This window comes from Mytilus galloprovincialis, chromosome 12 (assembly GCF_965363235.1).
Source record: "Mytilus galloprovincialis chromosome 12, xbMytGall1.hap1.1, whole genome shotgun sequence".
In the NCBI taxonomy this organism is placed as follows: domain Eukaryota; kingdom Metazoa; phylum Mollusca; class Bivalvia; order Mytilida; family Mytilidae; genus Mytilus; species Mytilus galloprovincialis.
Genome location: NC_134849.1, coordinates 26,249,867 through 26,267,502, shown reverse-complemented (window position 1 = coordinate 26,267,502; position 17,636 = coordinate 26,249,867). Strand labels below are relative to the sequence as shown.

Here is a 17,636-nt window from a genome sequence, read left to right as displayed (position 1 = left end):
GTGATTGTACATTTTATATTTACTCATTTTTATGGTAATCTATTGTGTTCAGCATCACAACAGTTTAACATATGGTGACCAACGTTTTGAAACTCATTCGTAATCTATATGGTCAACAAAGTAACGAGTTATGCATTGTGATTATTATTGATGCATAACCATATTTAATAAATTAAAATATTCTGACTAAAATCAAATGATGTAACATTGTTTGGTCATTTTGAAAATATGTGTGCAATAGCTGTTAACATTACTGTCTCAATTATGAAAGTTATTTGAAAAATTGCGATAGTAAAGCATTCCACCAGGATACAGAGGATTAAAACGGGATAAATATCCGAGATAATAAGTAATACGGTAAACATCTCTAAAGTCAAATTTGATTTTACATTAAATTTAGAAAATGAAAAAACATGTTGTATAATTTGCACGCTTTATGAATTTACTTGCATATGGTGCGCTCAAACTTAAATATTTAATAACCGTGGGTGGCCAAATGTAAAACGCAATGACCTATATTACTTAAAAGAACCTAAAATAATTACCGATTTTAATTATTTTCATTTTACTCCTACTTACTTGTTGTCCGGGAGAAAGGACATGACGCTGAAGGTTCGCAATTGATTGCATATGACAGTGACGTCCTAGTAGTATCGGCGTCAGTAACAACAATAGGAATCGTAAAATCGGAACTTGTTGACTGTTGAGGCATGATCTTTTCACCTAAATATAAATGTAAATATGATATCCATTTCAAAGATGTTTTTTTATTAATTTATAAAAATAAGGATTAATATAAAATTCATAAGTTTTTGTACTAATTTAGTGAAGAAATTTAGGAAGAAAATTTAGTGAAGAAAACAATTATAATAATCGCATGCACAAAAAGAATGTAAAAATAACGAATGAAACTTTCATTTGGTACCTGTATTACTGTTATACATGTACAGGATAATAATAAGACGTGTTAAAAAGTATATGTCTTTCGAGTTCTTCGGAAACCTAACAGAAAACCAAATTGAATGATCATGTCACCATTTGAGATCTCGCATTCAAAATATTTCATTTGATTGTATTTAATCGAAGACGATTCGTTTAAAACAAATGTCATTAGAAAGGAACGTAATACTAGTTTTGTTTGTATCGATCATATTTTAATGTACCCGAAAAAGCTTGACCAGCTTTAACTTAAAGCGAAAATGGAGCCGTGGAGGTTACCAATTAAGTCAAAAGAAGTTATTCCTAATATATAATATCGACTGAAAAGAAAAATCACAACACCGAACAAAAAGTGAATAAGGCCGTTAGTTTTCTCGTTTAAATTGTTTTACATTGTCATTTCGGGGACTTTTATAACTGACTATGCGGGATGGGCTTTGCTCATTGTTGAAGGCCGTACGATGACCTATAGTTGTTAATTTTTTTTTGGTCTCTTGTGGGTAGAGAGTTGTCTCATTGGCAATCATACCACATCTTCTTTTTTAATATTTGTATTACTTTTACACAGTGTGACTTGGATTGTGAGTTGTCTCACTTGCACTGATATCACATCTGTTTAGATTTACCTATAGCAAATACACACCTCCAGGGGTTGATGTTTCTTTAACCTCAAACACTATATCGTTACTGAATGGAAGAACACTATGAAATTCACATGTCAAAGTCTCACCATCTGCAGCGTCTATTGTATGTAATAGTGTTTCAGCTTGATTGTTCTCACTTATTTCAACCGACGTTGGCAATGAGGTAATGATGGGTTTCTTGAAAAAGAAATATGTTTTATGCTCGCATAAATGTAATTCTAATTCACCTCTTTAGAAACATATTCAAACAAAATTACTGAACCCCAAGGCAAATGCAAAAAGATGATTAAAAATAAACTGACAAAATGAAACACTATTGTTTATTCCTGATTCGGTTCATGTATTTTTTTTAAGACAAAATGGTGGATTGAAACTGGTTTTATAGCGACATGAATCTAACTTTCAACTCGTTCGACAGTTGTTCATAGTTATGTTACATATATTTCTCCTCCATCTGGTAGATCTATCATATTCCATGTTCAATTTATCTTAGGTTTGTGGTTTGCAGATCGTAGGCAATACTGAAATGGTTACAGTTTTTTTTATCTAGTTGGTAAATCTATTGTAGTCTATGCTCAATTTTTTTGTGTCTTTTTCAGGTCATGGGTTAACTACTGGAATGATTAAACCGTTTTCAACCTAATCATGGTGATTGGAAATCTATTTTAATCAATTAATGTTCAATTAATGTTAGGTTATTTCCGCAATCGTAATTGGTGTTTTGTTTTTGTTTGCAGGGTTTGTTATTTTCGTTTGTTTTCTTCAGTTTATTTTTCTGTTTGTTCGTTTTCATCTTTTTATTTATGATTGATTCCTCAGTTAAAATGCCTATTTATATTTAGATTTACCTCGTTTTTAACGATGATTCTGAATGTAATTGTTCGGAGTAGACACCACATGAGTCTCTGATCTGTGGATACAAGGAGGTCGGGAATGAATTGGTGGTACTGAAACTGGACTTTACTTTTATTTGATCTACAATTGTTACAAACAAATGTCAAATTTAACTATAAATACATATATAAATGCCATGTTTCGAAAGAATAAAATAATCTTATGGTACATGCTTCTTACATTGAATTTTCACTAGATTCATTATAAGAAATGTCTTCCATTCTTTATTTCTTTTTTTTCCAATTTTGACAGCTATATAATTAGATGTAATTTAAGATCATGAAAGAATGTTAAAACTGTTGTATGGAAATTTTCATACACATTTTTTTCCAAGGAAATTCTCAACCACCACAAAAAACTTAAGTTTTTAGTTTCGAATTAGATTTTTGTTCAAATGTTGTTTGTTTTCGTTGTTATTCAATTTTCTACTTAATTTTGTTGATACCGCTTCTTCGTATGCCTTTTGATTGACTTGTTTTTTTATAAAATTTATAAATCATATAAAAATTGACGTAATACATCATGTATAGAAGCATATGTAGGTTATAGTTCCCAGTGATGCAAATATTACAAAAAAAGTATACCTTTTTAATATTGCATCAAAATTGTGTTCCCTAATGTTGTCGGTGTGTTGTCAAAGCAGTTATGCAAGAACTTTTTTCTCTGACTGCGGATAAAACGTTTACATGCATTAAATCCATTTTTACTGGATTTGTGCTGATTGATACGTTGTGTGGTTGATTAAGTTGGTATTGGTTTTGAACTAGCTTTCAGTGTTACCGGTATTCTCAAATCTGTACAATGGTATCGTGAGGTCGCAGAATAAGCGTGATGAGAGGGTGGTTTAATCGTAACGGGGTCGTTGTAGAAGCATACTGAGAACGTAGTAGCAACGTGTTTGAAACTAAAATTTACATTTTTATGCAACTCATACTGCGAGCTCACACGATCTGAATGTATTTAAGATAGCAGAGAGCGTGGTCTAGTGGGACTGGGGCTGAAAGTAAAAAATGTCAGAAAATTAGTCTCTTTCTTTTTTTGGGGAGGGGAGGGGGTTGGAAAAAAAGGAAGGACAATAAAAAACTAATGCTGCGTTTTGAAAATCATTACGATAATTACGTACATGAACTAAGTTTGAAATAAGTATTAGTCTGTGATAAGACACTGAGATGTCATAATTTTCAGTATCTTGAGGATCAAGTGTCCACACAACATCGTTGATTGCTAGATGGTTAAACACGTGGATCTGAGAAGGAATATTATCAAAGTAAGGTTTCTTCTCTGAAAACAAAGAAATAAATTTGAAATTGAGACTTTTGAGGTTTCTTGAAGTGTTTTGATCATTGAAAATATCATAACATTGAACGGTTTATTGACTGCAGTTATATATTTGTTTATCAATAATTACATATAAATTAACTGAATAATTTTGTAAAGTGACAGTAATTACTCCAGGAGCGATCTCTTTACAATAAACATGGAAGCTTTTCTTAAATGCAGGTGTGTTCTATCATCAATTCCATATATTGTTGTTGGCCGTTGGGAGCCTGTATTCTAATGGTTGCTGGTTGCCACTGTTTATGGCAGTTGATTTTTTTTTCAATTTTATTACATTTTGTCATTTCGATGTTTTTTTATGGATTACTATATAATATAGGCTTATTGTTTACGGCCGTATATAGATATATACATGTAGTTGAACCGATGCTTACACAGTACCGTATACACACATAAATACTAAACAAAACATGTAAGCATATTTGAAGACTTTGGTATGAAACTATGCGCTGACTATGCATGTTTGGTTGTATTTCTAAAAGAGATTGGATTAATAAACTTACTTGCTGTAACTACGGCAACAATGGCATAAACACGGTTGTCATATTTAGACTTAAGGAATATGTCCAATCAAGTGACACGCTTGTACTCTTATAGTATGTATTATCTGGTGTCGATCCTCCACCATATGGTATCATATCATTTCCAGATGTATGCCTGTATGAAAAAGCATATGAGCAAAATAACTTGCGAAGCAACACAAGCTGTCACTGAACTTGAAATTTAAAGCTTCAGTGACAAGCGTGTTTAAAAAGATTAATGACATGACACATGGCACTGACTCCCATTATGATGAAAATACATATCATGTGGGTTACCTCAATCGAAACGGTGCTATTCGTGGCCAATGTTAGCATTATCACAAATATAACGTTAAACTTTCGTTTTAATATAATAAGATGTAAATCTGCCCTTCATAGATCTCGGAATTAGAGAGTAACGAAATGGACTGTATGCATCAGTTTTTATGGATTTATACATTGTCGAGACCAAAGTGGTACACACATAAATAACGCTAGAACACACCCGTGAAATCCCTGGACCGTGACTGAATTAAAGTATATAATAGGATTTATGATTCATAACGCTAAACTCAAAGTCAATACGAAGTTAAAAATCATTTCAATCCAAAAATTACAAAAAAAAATGTCAAACCAGTAAGGCTATGGGTGAAAAAATTAAAGGTTTCGAAAAATTCATCACTTCATAAACAGTTGATGTAAATAAAAGAAACATATTTTTGATATTATTCTCAAAATACAAGTGTTTTTAAATTACTGTACGGGAGAAAGCCTCATGGACACAGCTATCATCAGCAGTGACATGACTAAGTGGTTATGTAAAATTATAAAAAATACAAGGTTTTTTAATTTGTAACGCCATCAGCGAATTTCACTAGACTATACGCACATAATAATAATGTTCATACATCTTTCATGTTATGGCCTGTTGAAAAGGTATTTTGTTACGTTGTAAAAATAAGGATAACGCTTGTTAAGATGTTGTGACAAGTACACTGAGCACATCTTTTATAAAATGTGACAAGTTGGGACACAACAGCTTACACGAATGAGGTACAATTAATAAAAGGAAAGAAATAAGAACAAAGCAATTGCAGCCTTTCCTTAAGTTATTTTTCTTCTGTTTTCGTTCGTTCATTTTCGATGTATGGTGTGATATGCAATACAATCGATGTAAGGTTTCTGGTCATGTATTTGAAGCTATAATGATTCCTTGCATCGGGTAATGCATCAATAGGATAACTTAGGTGTATACTACTGATAAGATAGAAACCAATTTGTACATAAAAACAAAGTCCGTGCAGGATTTGGTGGTTATCAATTTTACAAAGTTTATTCGAATCGTTTTGTAAACAATCCCGCTCCAACCAGAGTTAGGGCCCGTCTAAACTGACAGTGTGGTGACAGTAAGATTAGCTTTTCGCAAGTGTTGAAATTTTTAATACTGGAAAAGCAAAGAAACATGCACGATCAGACCAACAACATATGAAATTAATAATTAACATATTTAGGTGTGGAAATGATCACATACATGATATTAGACAGCACAACATACTACGAAAGGTACACACTCTCGACTCTCCAACAACAAGTAGTTAGAAATACCATGGAAAAGGAGCAAGTTGTATTAGAAAAGCCACCTGGATGCAGAAAATGTACTTCAAGGTATCAAATTATTTTTAATACGAGGACACTGCGACCAACATTAGCATGATGATGTCAATTTTTAAAAATTAAAGCAAACACATTATTATCTTTTAGACAATTTTCACTAATATTTTTACCATTTAAATAATACGTAGGTTACGTTATTAACCACAGTAATGTGTTAACTGATCTGGAACAATACAATCAATATGAGCATACAAAGGGAAATAACTAATATTGTTTTGTGACATAAACGGATGTTGTCACACGGATTAATTTGAGGATTGTAATTGTACACAAATTATGAATTGAACCGAAAGACCGTTGAAGAATCATCGGAATTTATGATGCTTGCACTATCTGAAAGTAAGTATTTGATTATATGTCAATAACATGTCTTTAATTTGTATTGTACTTTCGTTTTTTTGCAAAGCATTTGATATATACTTCAAATAGAAGTATGAGAGTTGTTTGACTAAAACTATTAACGTTAATGGTACATTTTTTTTTTTATGATTTATGGATTGTTTTGGTAAACTCGGAGTAAGCATGGTTAGGTACGGTAATACACAACTCTGTGCTGTATTTTCAATTTTAAAAACCTACATTCATTGTTTATAAAGAATGCGGAGCGGATATTCAGCTACAAAAGACCTCAAATTACGTTAACCGTAATTTAGATCTTTCAAACTAAAATAATCTGATAGAAATTTGTGAAATAGATTTTTAAAGTATACATGAAAACACTTGGTTTTACCAGTTACAGGTAGAATGGGGTCAAATGTTGTTTTGAAAAAAATCAAACAATGAAAATACCTGAACGTATTATATAAAGGACATTTAAATATTTAAACACAACCTTGACATGGGACGCTCGTTTTATATTCAGTGTATTACGAAGCACATGCTCTATTTCCTTTGATATTCGTGACAAATACATATATCTTCAATAGATCATTAGCGGTAAAAAACTATAATTTTATCTGATTCATTGAAAGTGATTGGTCATCATGGTCATAGTAAATTGGTTCGCTAATCATAGATCAGTCAAGCTTTTGGTGTTTTTTGTTTTAAAACTCATAAATATAGATTTCAGTTATAACTCTTGATGCGGTTAAATATGTTTACACTATTTGTGTGAATTGAAAATGTAAATAGTTTTTTTCTTTGTAAAACGACATTTCTTAAACATGTAAACATTTGTCACATTGTGGTAATGTATTTATTGAATTAAGGTATGAATTTTCAGTTAGGAATTAGACGTATACTTTTTTAACAGTAATATAAGATTTCAAAGTGAATACTAGAACATGTACAATTCGAAACTGTAATACACTTGAACTAACAAGTATTTTAAACAGACAATTGACATAGCCATATACAAAACTGTTATCCACTTCATGCAGCGTAATACATATTTTCTTAATGGCAGACTTATATATATTTTGCGATTGTGTTTGTATCAGTTCAGTATTTATTTTGTTCTCTTGATTTCCTCTTAAAATTGCTGTGTTACGTTTGGTTTTCTATTTTAATCTGAATTTTTTCAATTTAATCGATGTATGACTATTGAATATCGGATTACTACTGGTACCTTTATTCAAACAATATCTTCTAAGAACGGATGAAAAAAATCTAGCACTTTCAATTCCCCTTAACTTCACTAGTTTATTTAGTTTGACGACTATTTTATAAAACGTTTATCTTATTGAAAGTTAAATAAAAGAAACAGTAGTTTAGTATATCTCATACCTGACTTACATCTACAAAGTGAAAATGATAGCCGATTAGAACAGATTGCGAAAAGAAAGATGATTTGACTTCAAAATTATAAATGAACTGCAACATTAACGTAGCGTCTGCACATGCAGTTTATATCTACGATTTGAAATAAGATAAAACAAACAATAGTTTCACTTGCAAAAAAAATTGTTGACGTCAAAATTGATACATACAGATTACTTTACAAAATGTTCATTTCATATGAAATAAAACATTGCAGCAAGGGATATGGTTACTCTTTTTTTCATTCAGGTTAAATTCACAGTTTTGAATCACATACAGTGAAACCACGTTAAAGACACTACTTAAGGGAGAGCAAAAAGGTAATCTCTTAAGTTAGATGGTCTTTAAATAAAGGTTTAATCTATATGAAATGCACTACAATAATGGTCTTATAACACAGGTTTTTGCTTGATAAAGTTGGTCTCTTAAACAGGTCTGACTGTACATGCATATATTGAATCGTTTATTTCGTTAAATAGATAAATGAGATTAAAGTTATTTTAGAATTATTCTAAATACTAATGATTTTCTTATCCCAGGCCAAGATAACCGTAGCCGTATTTGCCACCACTTTTTACAATTTTGGGTCATCAATGCTCTTCTACATTGTATTTGTTTGGCTTTCTTAACTATTTTGATCTGAGCATCACTGGTGAGTCTTATGGAGACGAAACGCACGTATGGTGTATTGAATTATAAGCCTGGTACCTCTGATAACTATTAACATGTCAAAATGTCCTATTGTAATGTTTATACGTGTAATTATTTGTCCTGAATGTGCTTGCATTTATTTGTACTGTATTCCTGTCATGTATTGTTGTCGTGTTAATTTTAAAGTCAACATTGCCATAAAAGCGCGAGGTTTGGCTAGCCACAAAACAAGGTTCAACCCACCATTTTGTACTTAAAATGTCCTGTACCAAGTCAGGAAAATGGCAGTAATTATCTTATCTGTGAGTGTTGCATTTTCGTTTTGGTTTTTTGGTGCACTTCAGTGTTTCTGTTGTTTCGTTGCTTTCCTCTTATAGTTGATGTGTTACCTCAGTTTTAGTTATTAATCCGGATTTGTTTTCTTTCAATCAATTTATGACTGTCAAACAGGGGTATACTACTGTTGCCTTTATTTAGGTTTTATAATATATTACCGCATTCTGATGTGAAATATGAACTGTCCAGTTGAGCGGATAGTGTGAGACTTTATAAATAACATATCAATGTATATATTTTTTTGTAGTTGGATGTTCCGGATTTGTTTTCTTTCAATCAATTTATGACTGTCAAACAGGGGTATACTACTGTTGCCTTTATTTAGGTGTTATAATATATTACCGCATTCTGATGTAAAATATGAACTGTCCAGTTGAGCGGATAGTGTGAGACTTTATAAATAACATATCAATGTTTATATTTTTTGTAGTTGGATGTTCAGATCTCACAGAAAAATAGTAAATTACTTTATTGATAAGTGATGCGGCAAAATGATTTTTCTCCTAATACTGGTAAATATAGACAATAATGTGATAAGACTTTTCAACAGGTAAACTCTTTAACTCTCTTTCTCTAAATGCATTGTCAAAATATACTGTAGACCAACTTATTTTCGCGACTATCGCGAGTAGAATAATAACGCAAATATAAATCGTCGCGAATGCGTAAATTTTATTAATCTGCATCATGTAAATAAGATAATCATGAATTTTTAAAGCAGCGAAGTGGAGTAGACTTGGTATCACGCGAAATAAAGTATCCGCTGAAATAATTTGGTTTACAGTATATATGTTTCAGGTAACAATTGCCACTATACCGTATAATGTTCTCACTAGTATACTTAATTAGATATATTGTTTTAGTATTATGTAATAGTCACCGCTAGTCAAAATAAATGCAACAAGTATAACGGATACATAACATATATACATCTCAGTAAAAGAGTCTGACTAAAATGCATGTCAAAGAAGACTTCTTGAACAATGACATATTACAGAAAACAAATTTTTCTCACAAGGTTTGCATTGAAGAAAATCGTTAATACTTATCTCATTTAGATTATTGGAACGGCGACTGGATACGACTTAAAATGTCCAGCCAAAGCAGAATGGAGATTTAAAGGAAACATTTCCTGTTCTTCGGAGGACAAATATGTATGTTTGTTCAACTTACTGGAAGAGAAACATATGGAAAATTGTCTAGGCTTAGATCTAAGTAGGATAGGTAAAACTGATTTCTTGAATTTTATTTTGTGCTGATTAAGTGAGTATGGGTCAGGTATCTTCTGAAGTGCAATAGTTTTTAATTTATTTTCAATTGTTTGGCAATGTATTAAATATTCAAAAAAAGAATATCATAAAAATGAGATACATTAACCAAAGATACCTGGGTTATAATTGTGTAGGTCCGACGCGCGTTTCAACTACAACAGACTAATCAGTGACCCTCGGATTGACAAGAACATTGATATTTCAACTAAATGACCAAAATTAAGAGCTTTGAGGACCGACAATTCCGACTGATAAAAATGTTATTAATGTGAGATACTAACAGAATACATCATTTCTAAATACGATTTAGTTATTGAATGTTATGCAGTGTCAATGGTGATTATGTTATAAATAGCGTTTATACATATTCATTCCGTTTTCTCATCTCGTTTAACATCATATATATAAAATATTGTCATATACATATATAATAGTACAATGTAATCTAAGTGTAAACTATTAATACATGTAAGATGTCGAAATCTCTGAATTCGAATCAGGTGCTCCGTTTTACGTTTATTACGTAAAAAGACCTTGATTTCAACGTGTCATAACTGTAGACTAATCATGAATTCTGTTCAGAATTCTTAAGACGAATATGCAACTGGACGCATGCTTGGATCGTATTAATTTGAGATAAAATTTATAATTTATCATACTTTTGTATTTTTCTTTTAAAACATTAGTCTAATTTAGTAAGTGCATTAACGACAAGTTGGTTGGATTTGTTTTCTAAATAAAAAAAAAAATACAAAGTGAGAAAAAAATAAATCATGATATTGTAACGCCAAAGCGCCTGAAGCGAAAACAAACGAATAACAATTAAAAGACAAACAACAGTAAACAAAATATAACATAGAAAAAATATTTCTGTGCAATTTGAACATGCTGAACCTCACCAAAATTTCGGCGTCATCTCATGTGCTATGGAAGGGCAAGCAAATCCTGCTCCATATCTGGCACCCGATGTGCCACTCTTGTGAGTAGAAACTACATCTGGAAGACACCAGTGTTACAATTATTTTTTTTTATTATGCATTTAAAGGAAGTAAGCTAGTGTTACAACCGTTGTTTAATCTAGCAGAGTGTGACACAGGAAGATATCAACCTATAGTGTTCACCACACATGGGAATAGTGAATGTATCTTCAGTAAATCAATGTGTGCTGATGAGGGACAATTAGTATTCCGCAATGATTCTTCTAGCGCCGATACTGCTTGTCGCTGTGACTACACACAGGGGTATGCTTTTGTCACGAGACCAACGAACCGTTGTTTCTGTTACCCATCTGACGAAGATTGCTCGTGTTTTAGATCTACGTGTACAAAACTGTCTGCAGGTGAGTTTTTATTAAAAAAAAGTGATCGACATGTACAGTTAACGGAAAAAACACCTATACCTTGTGTTGTTCTCTTAAATGTGTACCCTTGTATAGACCTTGTAATATAAACAAATTGAAAATATCACTACCGATACAACTAGCTGATTGTTGATTTCAATTCGTTTGTTGTCAAGACATTCAAGCATCTGATAGGATGCAACAAACAAGCTATTTTTAAAATTATTTCAGCAATAACAAGACCAATACAAGTTGCCTATAGTTGTTTCATTGATGGTCAGGCCACATTTATACATATCAATAAGCTAACATCAACGTTAAAGAGAAGCAAAATCCAAGCATTTTTGGTTAAAATGTTTTCCCCTTACTAAATGAAATATTTGTCTGTTTTTGTTCTAATTAAGATTATGAACCAAGTGATGACTGTTATATCCCTATTTTGACAATTTTAACGATTATTTCTGTTTTGATCACGCATCGTTGTAAATATAATTGAGTATGATGCGACTGTCATATAAATGAGAAGTTAAGCGCGTAAAAAAACAGGTTGAATCTACCATTTTCTACATTTGAAAATGCCTGTACCAAGTCAGGAATATGACAGTTGTTGTCCAGCCGTTTGGTGTGCAGCATCAATTGTTGTTGCCAATTTGATTAGGAACCTTCCGTTTTGAATTTTCCTCGGAGCTCAGTTTGTTTGGGACTTTACTGTTTAAGTAAAACGTGAAGTACTATGAAGTTTCATTGGTTATATAACCTTTTTTTTGGCAAAATCTGTCGAAATTTCGGGTAAATTAAAGTTTTGATATTGGTATCTATGATGATTTCAATTATAATGAATTTGTTTGTCTTCTCCGTAGATTATAAATGCGTCACTGACCGGGAGATAATGGTGAATTCAACATGCCAGGAAATACTCCCAAACATGTAAGTTAGATCGTTGCTGGCAATGCATATCCTCTAAGATATGTAATTGTATTAGATCTTTTTACTTCTATTTTAAATATGACTGTTTTGACGAGTTTAAATTTTTATTGAAATAAGACGTGTATATTTGTACATCCAACATTTATGTATTTACTTATGCTGTATTATTTGTAAATCTGATCAGATATTGTTTCATGTCTAATTTTTTTTATTTTTTATATGTTTTACAATAGGTGAAAAATGTCAAGAAATCAAATACAGTCGGCTTAAGTCGGTCTTAAAGTTGTGATTATATTACATACACAGATATTTAAAAAAATACTATGGAACTTAAAACGGAGATTTTTTTAAACATATTGAAGAATTTTTTTGCTGATTTAATATCTTTTCCTTAAAGAATAAAAACTAAAATCAGTGATATAGACTTTTTTTGTATATATACCTTAATCATCATGATCATGTTCAATCGTTAAAAAGTAGAAACAGCCTAATCACTTCCTTACCATTGAGTAATGATTTGTTTTTAAAAATATACATTTTCGAAAATTGCGAAAGATATATATATAATTGTGGTATAATGAAATATAAAAATATTATTAATTGTGTATGAGGCATGAAGAATAATTTAATTGATGACCTTTTTTATATACAATTGAGTAAATTGTTAGAACTATTAACATGTCTCTTTTTTAGACCTTACAACACCGATGAAAATACAACCCAGTTAACCGAAGGCAACATAAAAGGTTAGCATTTAAAGATGATATTTATATTGAAAAAAAGCAATGTCAAAAACTTGTCAAGTCAAAAGCAAAATCCCAAGAAAAATGAACTTCGAGGAAAATTAAAAAAGGAACGTCCCTAATCAAATGGCAAAATCAAAAGCCTAAATACAATGAACGCATAGATAACAACTGCCATATTCTTGACTTAGCAAAGGCATTTTCCCGTGCAGAAAATGGTTGATGAAACCTGGTTTTAAAGCTTAACATCTCACTTGTATGAAATAAAAAAAAAACAAAAAAACGACACTTTTAATAATTTCTTGCGTCCGAAGCGCTTTTCTTGATTTACCTTGATGACAGACGCATTAAATTCCATTATATTGACAACCCTTTGTGATCAAAACAAACAGACATAATAGGTTAAAACGTAAAAAATACGGATACTCAGTCAGCATTGTGTTGCAATCTAAATCACTATAAAAACAAACAAATAAAAGAAAAAGTAAAGGATACCCAAGCATGCTTTGGTCGCAATTGCTTTGTAGTTCATATTTTACCAAAACACAGGAACATCAATGACGTTCCTTTAGACTCTATGCAGATGGATCCAGAATGAAACACTGTTCAAAACTTTCAGTTGCTGTCTTTATCTAGCCATGTTTGGTTACAAATAAGATACTTCTGACATTGCATAATACCAATAAACAAACTTTTAACCTTGTTGTACAAAAACCTGCTCTGACCTTGTGTTTTTATCTCCTTTTGAATTTCCAACAATGTTTGGTTATGATGTTTGGTCGACATTCTTCATCGTATATGCCAATGTTGACATGGTAATTACTTATCTTATTGTATCATCGTATCAATATTTCGTGTCGCTGCTGGTGGTGAATATTTAGTTCCCAAGTGTATCACCAGTCATGTTGCTGTTTGCACTGACAAAGAAAACATTGATTTGTTCATTTATGTCCAATGGCTTATGAAATATTGAGTTGCTCAAAGCTAAAAAGGTTTTGAAATCCAACACAAAGGTATACATAGTCGTTATTGCCAAATACTATATGCACTACACAATCGTATTGAAGTTTAATTTCTTTCTTTGTTTTGAATTGAGCAACTCTTACAGATCATAAGTATCTGAAATGCATGTTTGACTTATCAATTTGCAAGACTTTTTTAATGTGCTTTTTGAAACTACACAAAACACCTTACAAATATAGATTTATTTCGTCTTCAAGCCATTTTTCTTCTACTAAATTATCTATTCTTCTTACTCATTTACTAGTACACTTTGGTACAATCAAAAACCTGATAATAAATTAAGGCCTTCGAAAATAGTGGAATTAATTACTTTTGGAGTGTCAAAAATTCGTTGGAAGTACTTGATAAATTGCATGCTTATATTGGTGATTTTGAATCTGTTCAAAGTTTAGATGTTTCTACCCTATATACCACATTGCCTCACATTCTCATTAAGAAAAAATTCACACACCTAATTAAATAGGCATTTAAAAAGTCAGAAAGTGAATATATATGTTCAAACTCTTTTAGGTCATTTTTTAGTAACAATAAACAAAAAAACTATGTAAATTGGACATGCTTTGATACATGCACTTTATCTGCCCTTGAATTTTTACTAGATAACATTATTTTTCGCTTTAGAGATTCCGTATATCGTCAGGTTATCGGAATTCCAATGGGGACTAACTGTGCACCACTTATTGCGGACCTGTTTTTGTATTGCTATGAGTTACAATTTATGACAAACATCAGACCCATTGAAACAACATCTGATACACAAATTTAATAATACCTTTAGATATTTGAATGATATTTTGGCTCTCAATAATGACGACTTCAGTATGTATACTAAAACTAAAAAAAAAATCCCTTATCAAACAGCAGAATCAAAAGTTCAAACAAATTAAACGAATAGAAAACAACTGTCTAATCCACACTTGGTACATAAACATTCTTCATGTTACTTGAAGTCGGAGATCCAATCTTATTTAAACAAAGGATATGTTTATATTATTATTTCAGGCTACTCCAGTGCTCATCACGTTGCATATATTATCATTGCTAGTATAGTCGGTAAGTACACTGTATACTGCGAAAAACAAATTTTGTATCGACAGAAAATTATAGTTTACTAGACGACTGTAAATGAATTGTGATATCTATTACATGCAAAGTAACCTATTTTGGTAAGCAAAACATAAAAAATAAGAAGATGTATTACGATTGCCAAAGAGAAAACTATCGACCAAAAGTCAAACAAGTCAAATGAAATGGATATAACAAATCATAGGTAATAGTTCGTACTTCAACAATAACAGAGCTGCTTAAAGAAAAAAGTATTCATAGAAATCGACTAGAATCATCACGCTATATCTAAAAAGGCCTTATTGATGTTACTTTTAAACCCTTTCTTTGTAAAATTATTAAGATCCATTTGGCCAGATTTGTTTCAACACACATCATGTACTGCTTTAATACTAAGAAATTGATTATTAAGCATAAATGGATAATCAATGTACCTTTTATTATAACAAAGAGGGTCAAACATGTTGATGTTACTTAGCGAAAGGACCAACATAATGAAAAACACTATTTACATGAATAAAATGATTTTGTTTTGCGCATCTGGAATTGCCATACATTTGTAAGATACCAAGAAAGAAGTTAGTATTTGTAAGACTTAAGGCATACAATTAATAATTAATTTTTAAATGTCTTTGGAATTCCATGAATATTATACCTGCTATACATTGTTATACATGTTCTGGTGTATTTTTCTATAATCACTTACATCTAAAGTTTTTTTGAAATTTGGTTCAATAATTTTGTAGTAAAGCAATAATCATATTGTTTTGAGTCAATACTTTGAATAAAAAATGAACTAATATAAAAATTATCAGAAGAGGCAAGCATATATAATGATATAATACACCGTTGTTTTCAGTTTATTTTGTCGTTGCTGTCGTAGTGTTGTTAAAAGTCAGCGACTTTGGTAAGCTACAAAGACACCCAACTTACAGAAGAAAAAAGAGTAATCTTGGTAGATATAGCGTTTATTTAAATCTTCAAATACTTCATACATGCACACAATAACCTGGAGAATGAAATTGGTATCCATAGTTAGCAATTTATCTATTTGTAGAGAGCACACATCTCTGTTTTGTGTCAATTCAGTTATCTGCTATTTCGTGTATCAGCATGTCTAATTTTTAAACAAAACACAAAATATAAAATCATAGACAAGTTTAGTTAAAGTGATTCGATAAATTTCCTAAGCCATATTATGATTATTTGTATGCAAATACAATGATGCAGATGTCAATATCAGTATAAAGATGCAGTATGTAATGACATTGTTTATTTATATAACGCAATGTCTCTTTCATGTATATCATGATTCTTGCCAATCTAATTATATATACTTGGTAGCATGCGTAATTGATGAGAATTCAAGTTTTCAATCATTCTGCTGCTAAAACGGTGTTTAAATTATAATAAGATATTCAATTTTGTTTTCCTTGAAAACGACACGTTTCCTTTGTTCTTGATTTATGAAAAACTTTACCATATTTTCTTTTGACTACCAACTGAATTTCAAAGTAAACATATATTCAATTCGAATGACATCTGATATAGCCTTGAAGTATTTATGACTCTGGCAACCGGCCTTTAAATACATTTTTAAAATCATCTTCTAGAACAAACTCATCTATTAAATCATTTATGTATTGAGCCATATTCATACTATATCTTTATATGCAAAGTTACCGGTGATATATCCACACAAATTGATGAAACAATAGGTAAGTAAAACAATTTGAATCTTCATAATTTAGAATATAAGATAAAGTTCATAGATATCACAAGACTTAGAAATACTATAAGAACACCAAATATTTTTTGTTACTTTGTTTGTTGCGTTTTTTGTTTTGTTATGTTTTTTAACACGCATTATATAAAGAGCATTTGACAATTATTTTATTAGTACTTTATTAGAACAATTACAGAACATAAAGAGACCAGCAAAACACATAACATAATAAACAATTTAGATTAAATTTGAATGTTAGGCATCCATTTAGTTAGCACTGATTCCAATAAAGGTTATACGATCCGAATTACAAATGTTTAATCAGTTTGATTTAAGATATCTCTGTGCAGGCTGTTTATACGTCCTTCATCAATATAACTGTAATTTTTAAATAAGCTGTATCTCCTAAAACCAACTCATCTCCTGAACAAATAATGTTTTGAGGCACTTACTCAATCAGATATATATTTTGCAGATGAAGATGTCAGACAACCAAATGAAACGACAGGTATGTACAAATTCTATTAACCTTCATTGTTCTTATGTTGTGCCGTTACAACACTGTATCAGGTTAGGGAAAGGGTTGGCGTCGTCAAACATGTTAAATCCCGCCACATTCTGTAAGTTTTTGTCCAAAGTCAGGAGCGATGGTTGTCGTTTGTACTTATATGTGATCTATGTTTTACGTAAAATATATTGTTATTATGAAACCGTTATTTTTCTAAAATTGATTGTTTCATGCTATGTATGTTGGGGCCTTTTATAGCCGAAAATACGGTATGGTGTT

The 17,636-nt window shown here is 31.1% G+C and overlaps 2 protein-coding genes across 2 annotated transcripts in view; one reads left to right on the top strand and one right to left on the bottom strand.

The window, feature by feature from the left end:
• Positions 1-717, bottom strand: part of LOC143055095 (protocadherin gamma-A12-like) — a 110,822-nt gene extending 110,105 nt beyond the window's left edge. The window contains exon 1 of the mRNA XM_076228244.1: positions 580-717. Within this exon, the coding sequence (XP_076084359.1) occupies positions 580-712 (133 nt within the window). The 5' untranslated portion in view covers positions 713-717. The remainder of the gene's footprint in view (positions 1-579) is intronic.
• An 8,465-nt stretch (positions 718-9,182) lies between these two features.
• LOC143055274 (uncharacterized) lies at positions 9,183-17,377 on the top strand. The gene is made up of 9 exons (XM_076228407.1): positions 9,183-9,267; positions 9,814-9,979; positions 11,072-11,365; positions 12,226-12,292; positions 12,986-13,038; positions 15,061-15,111; positions 15,983-16,078; positions 16,803-16,841; positions 17,325-17,377. Exons 1-9 carry the CDS (start codon positions 9,247-9,249, stop codon positions 17,375-17,377), a joined length of 840 nt encoding a protein of 279 aa, XP_076084522.1. The 5' UTR covers positions 9,183-9,246.
• The last annotated feature ends 259 nt before the right edge of the window (positions 17,378-17,636 follow it).

Coding starts and splice junctions, on each gene's coding strand:
- LOC143055274 (XM_076228407.1), top strand. CDS start 9,247: ATGATTTTTCTCCTAATACTG. Junction 9,980..11,071: donor CTTAGATCTAAGTAGGATAG/GTAAAACTGATT, acceptor ATGCATTTAAAG/GAAGTAAGCTAGTGTTACAA. Junction 16,079..16,802: donor AAGAAAAAAGAGTAATCTTG/GTAGATATAGCG, acceptor TTATATGCAAAG/TTACCGGTGATATATCCACA.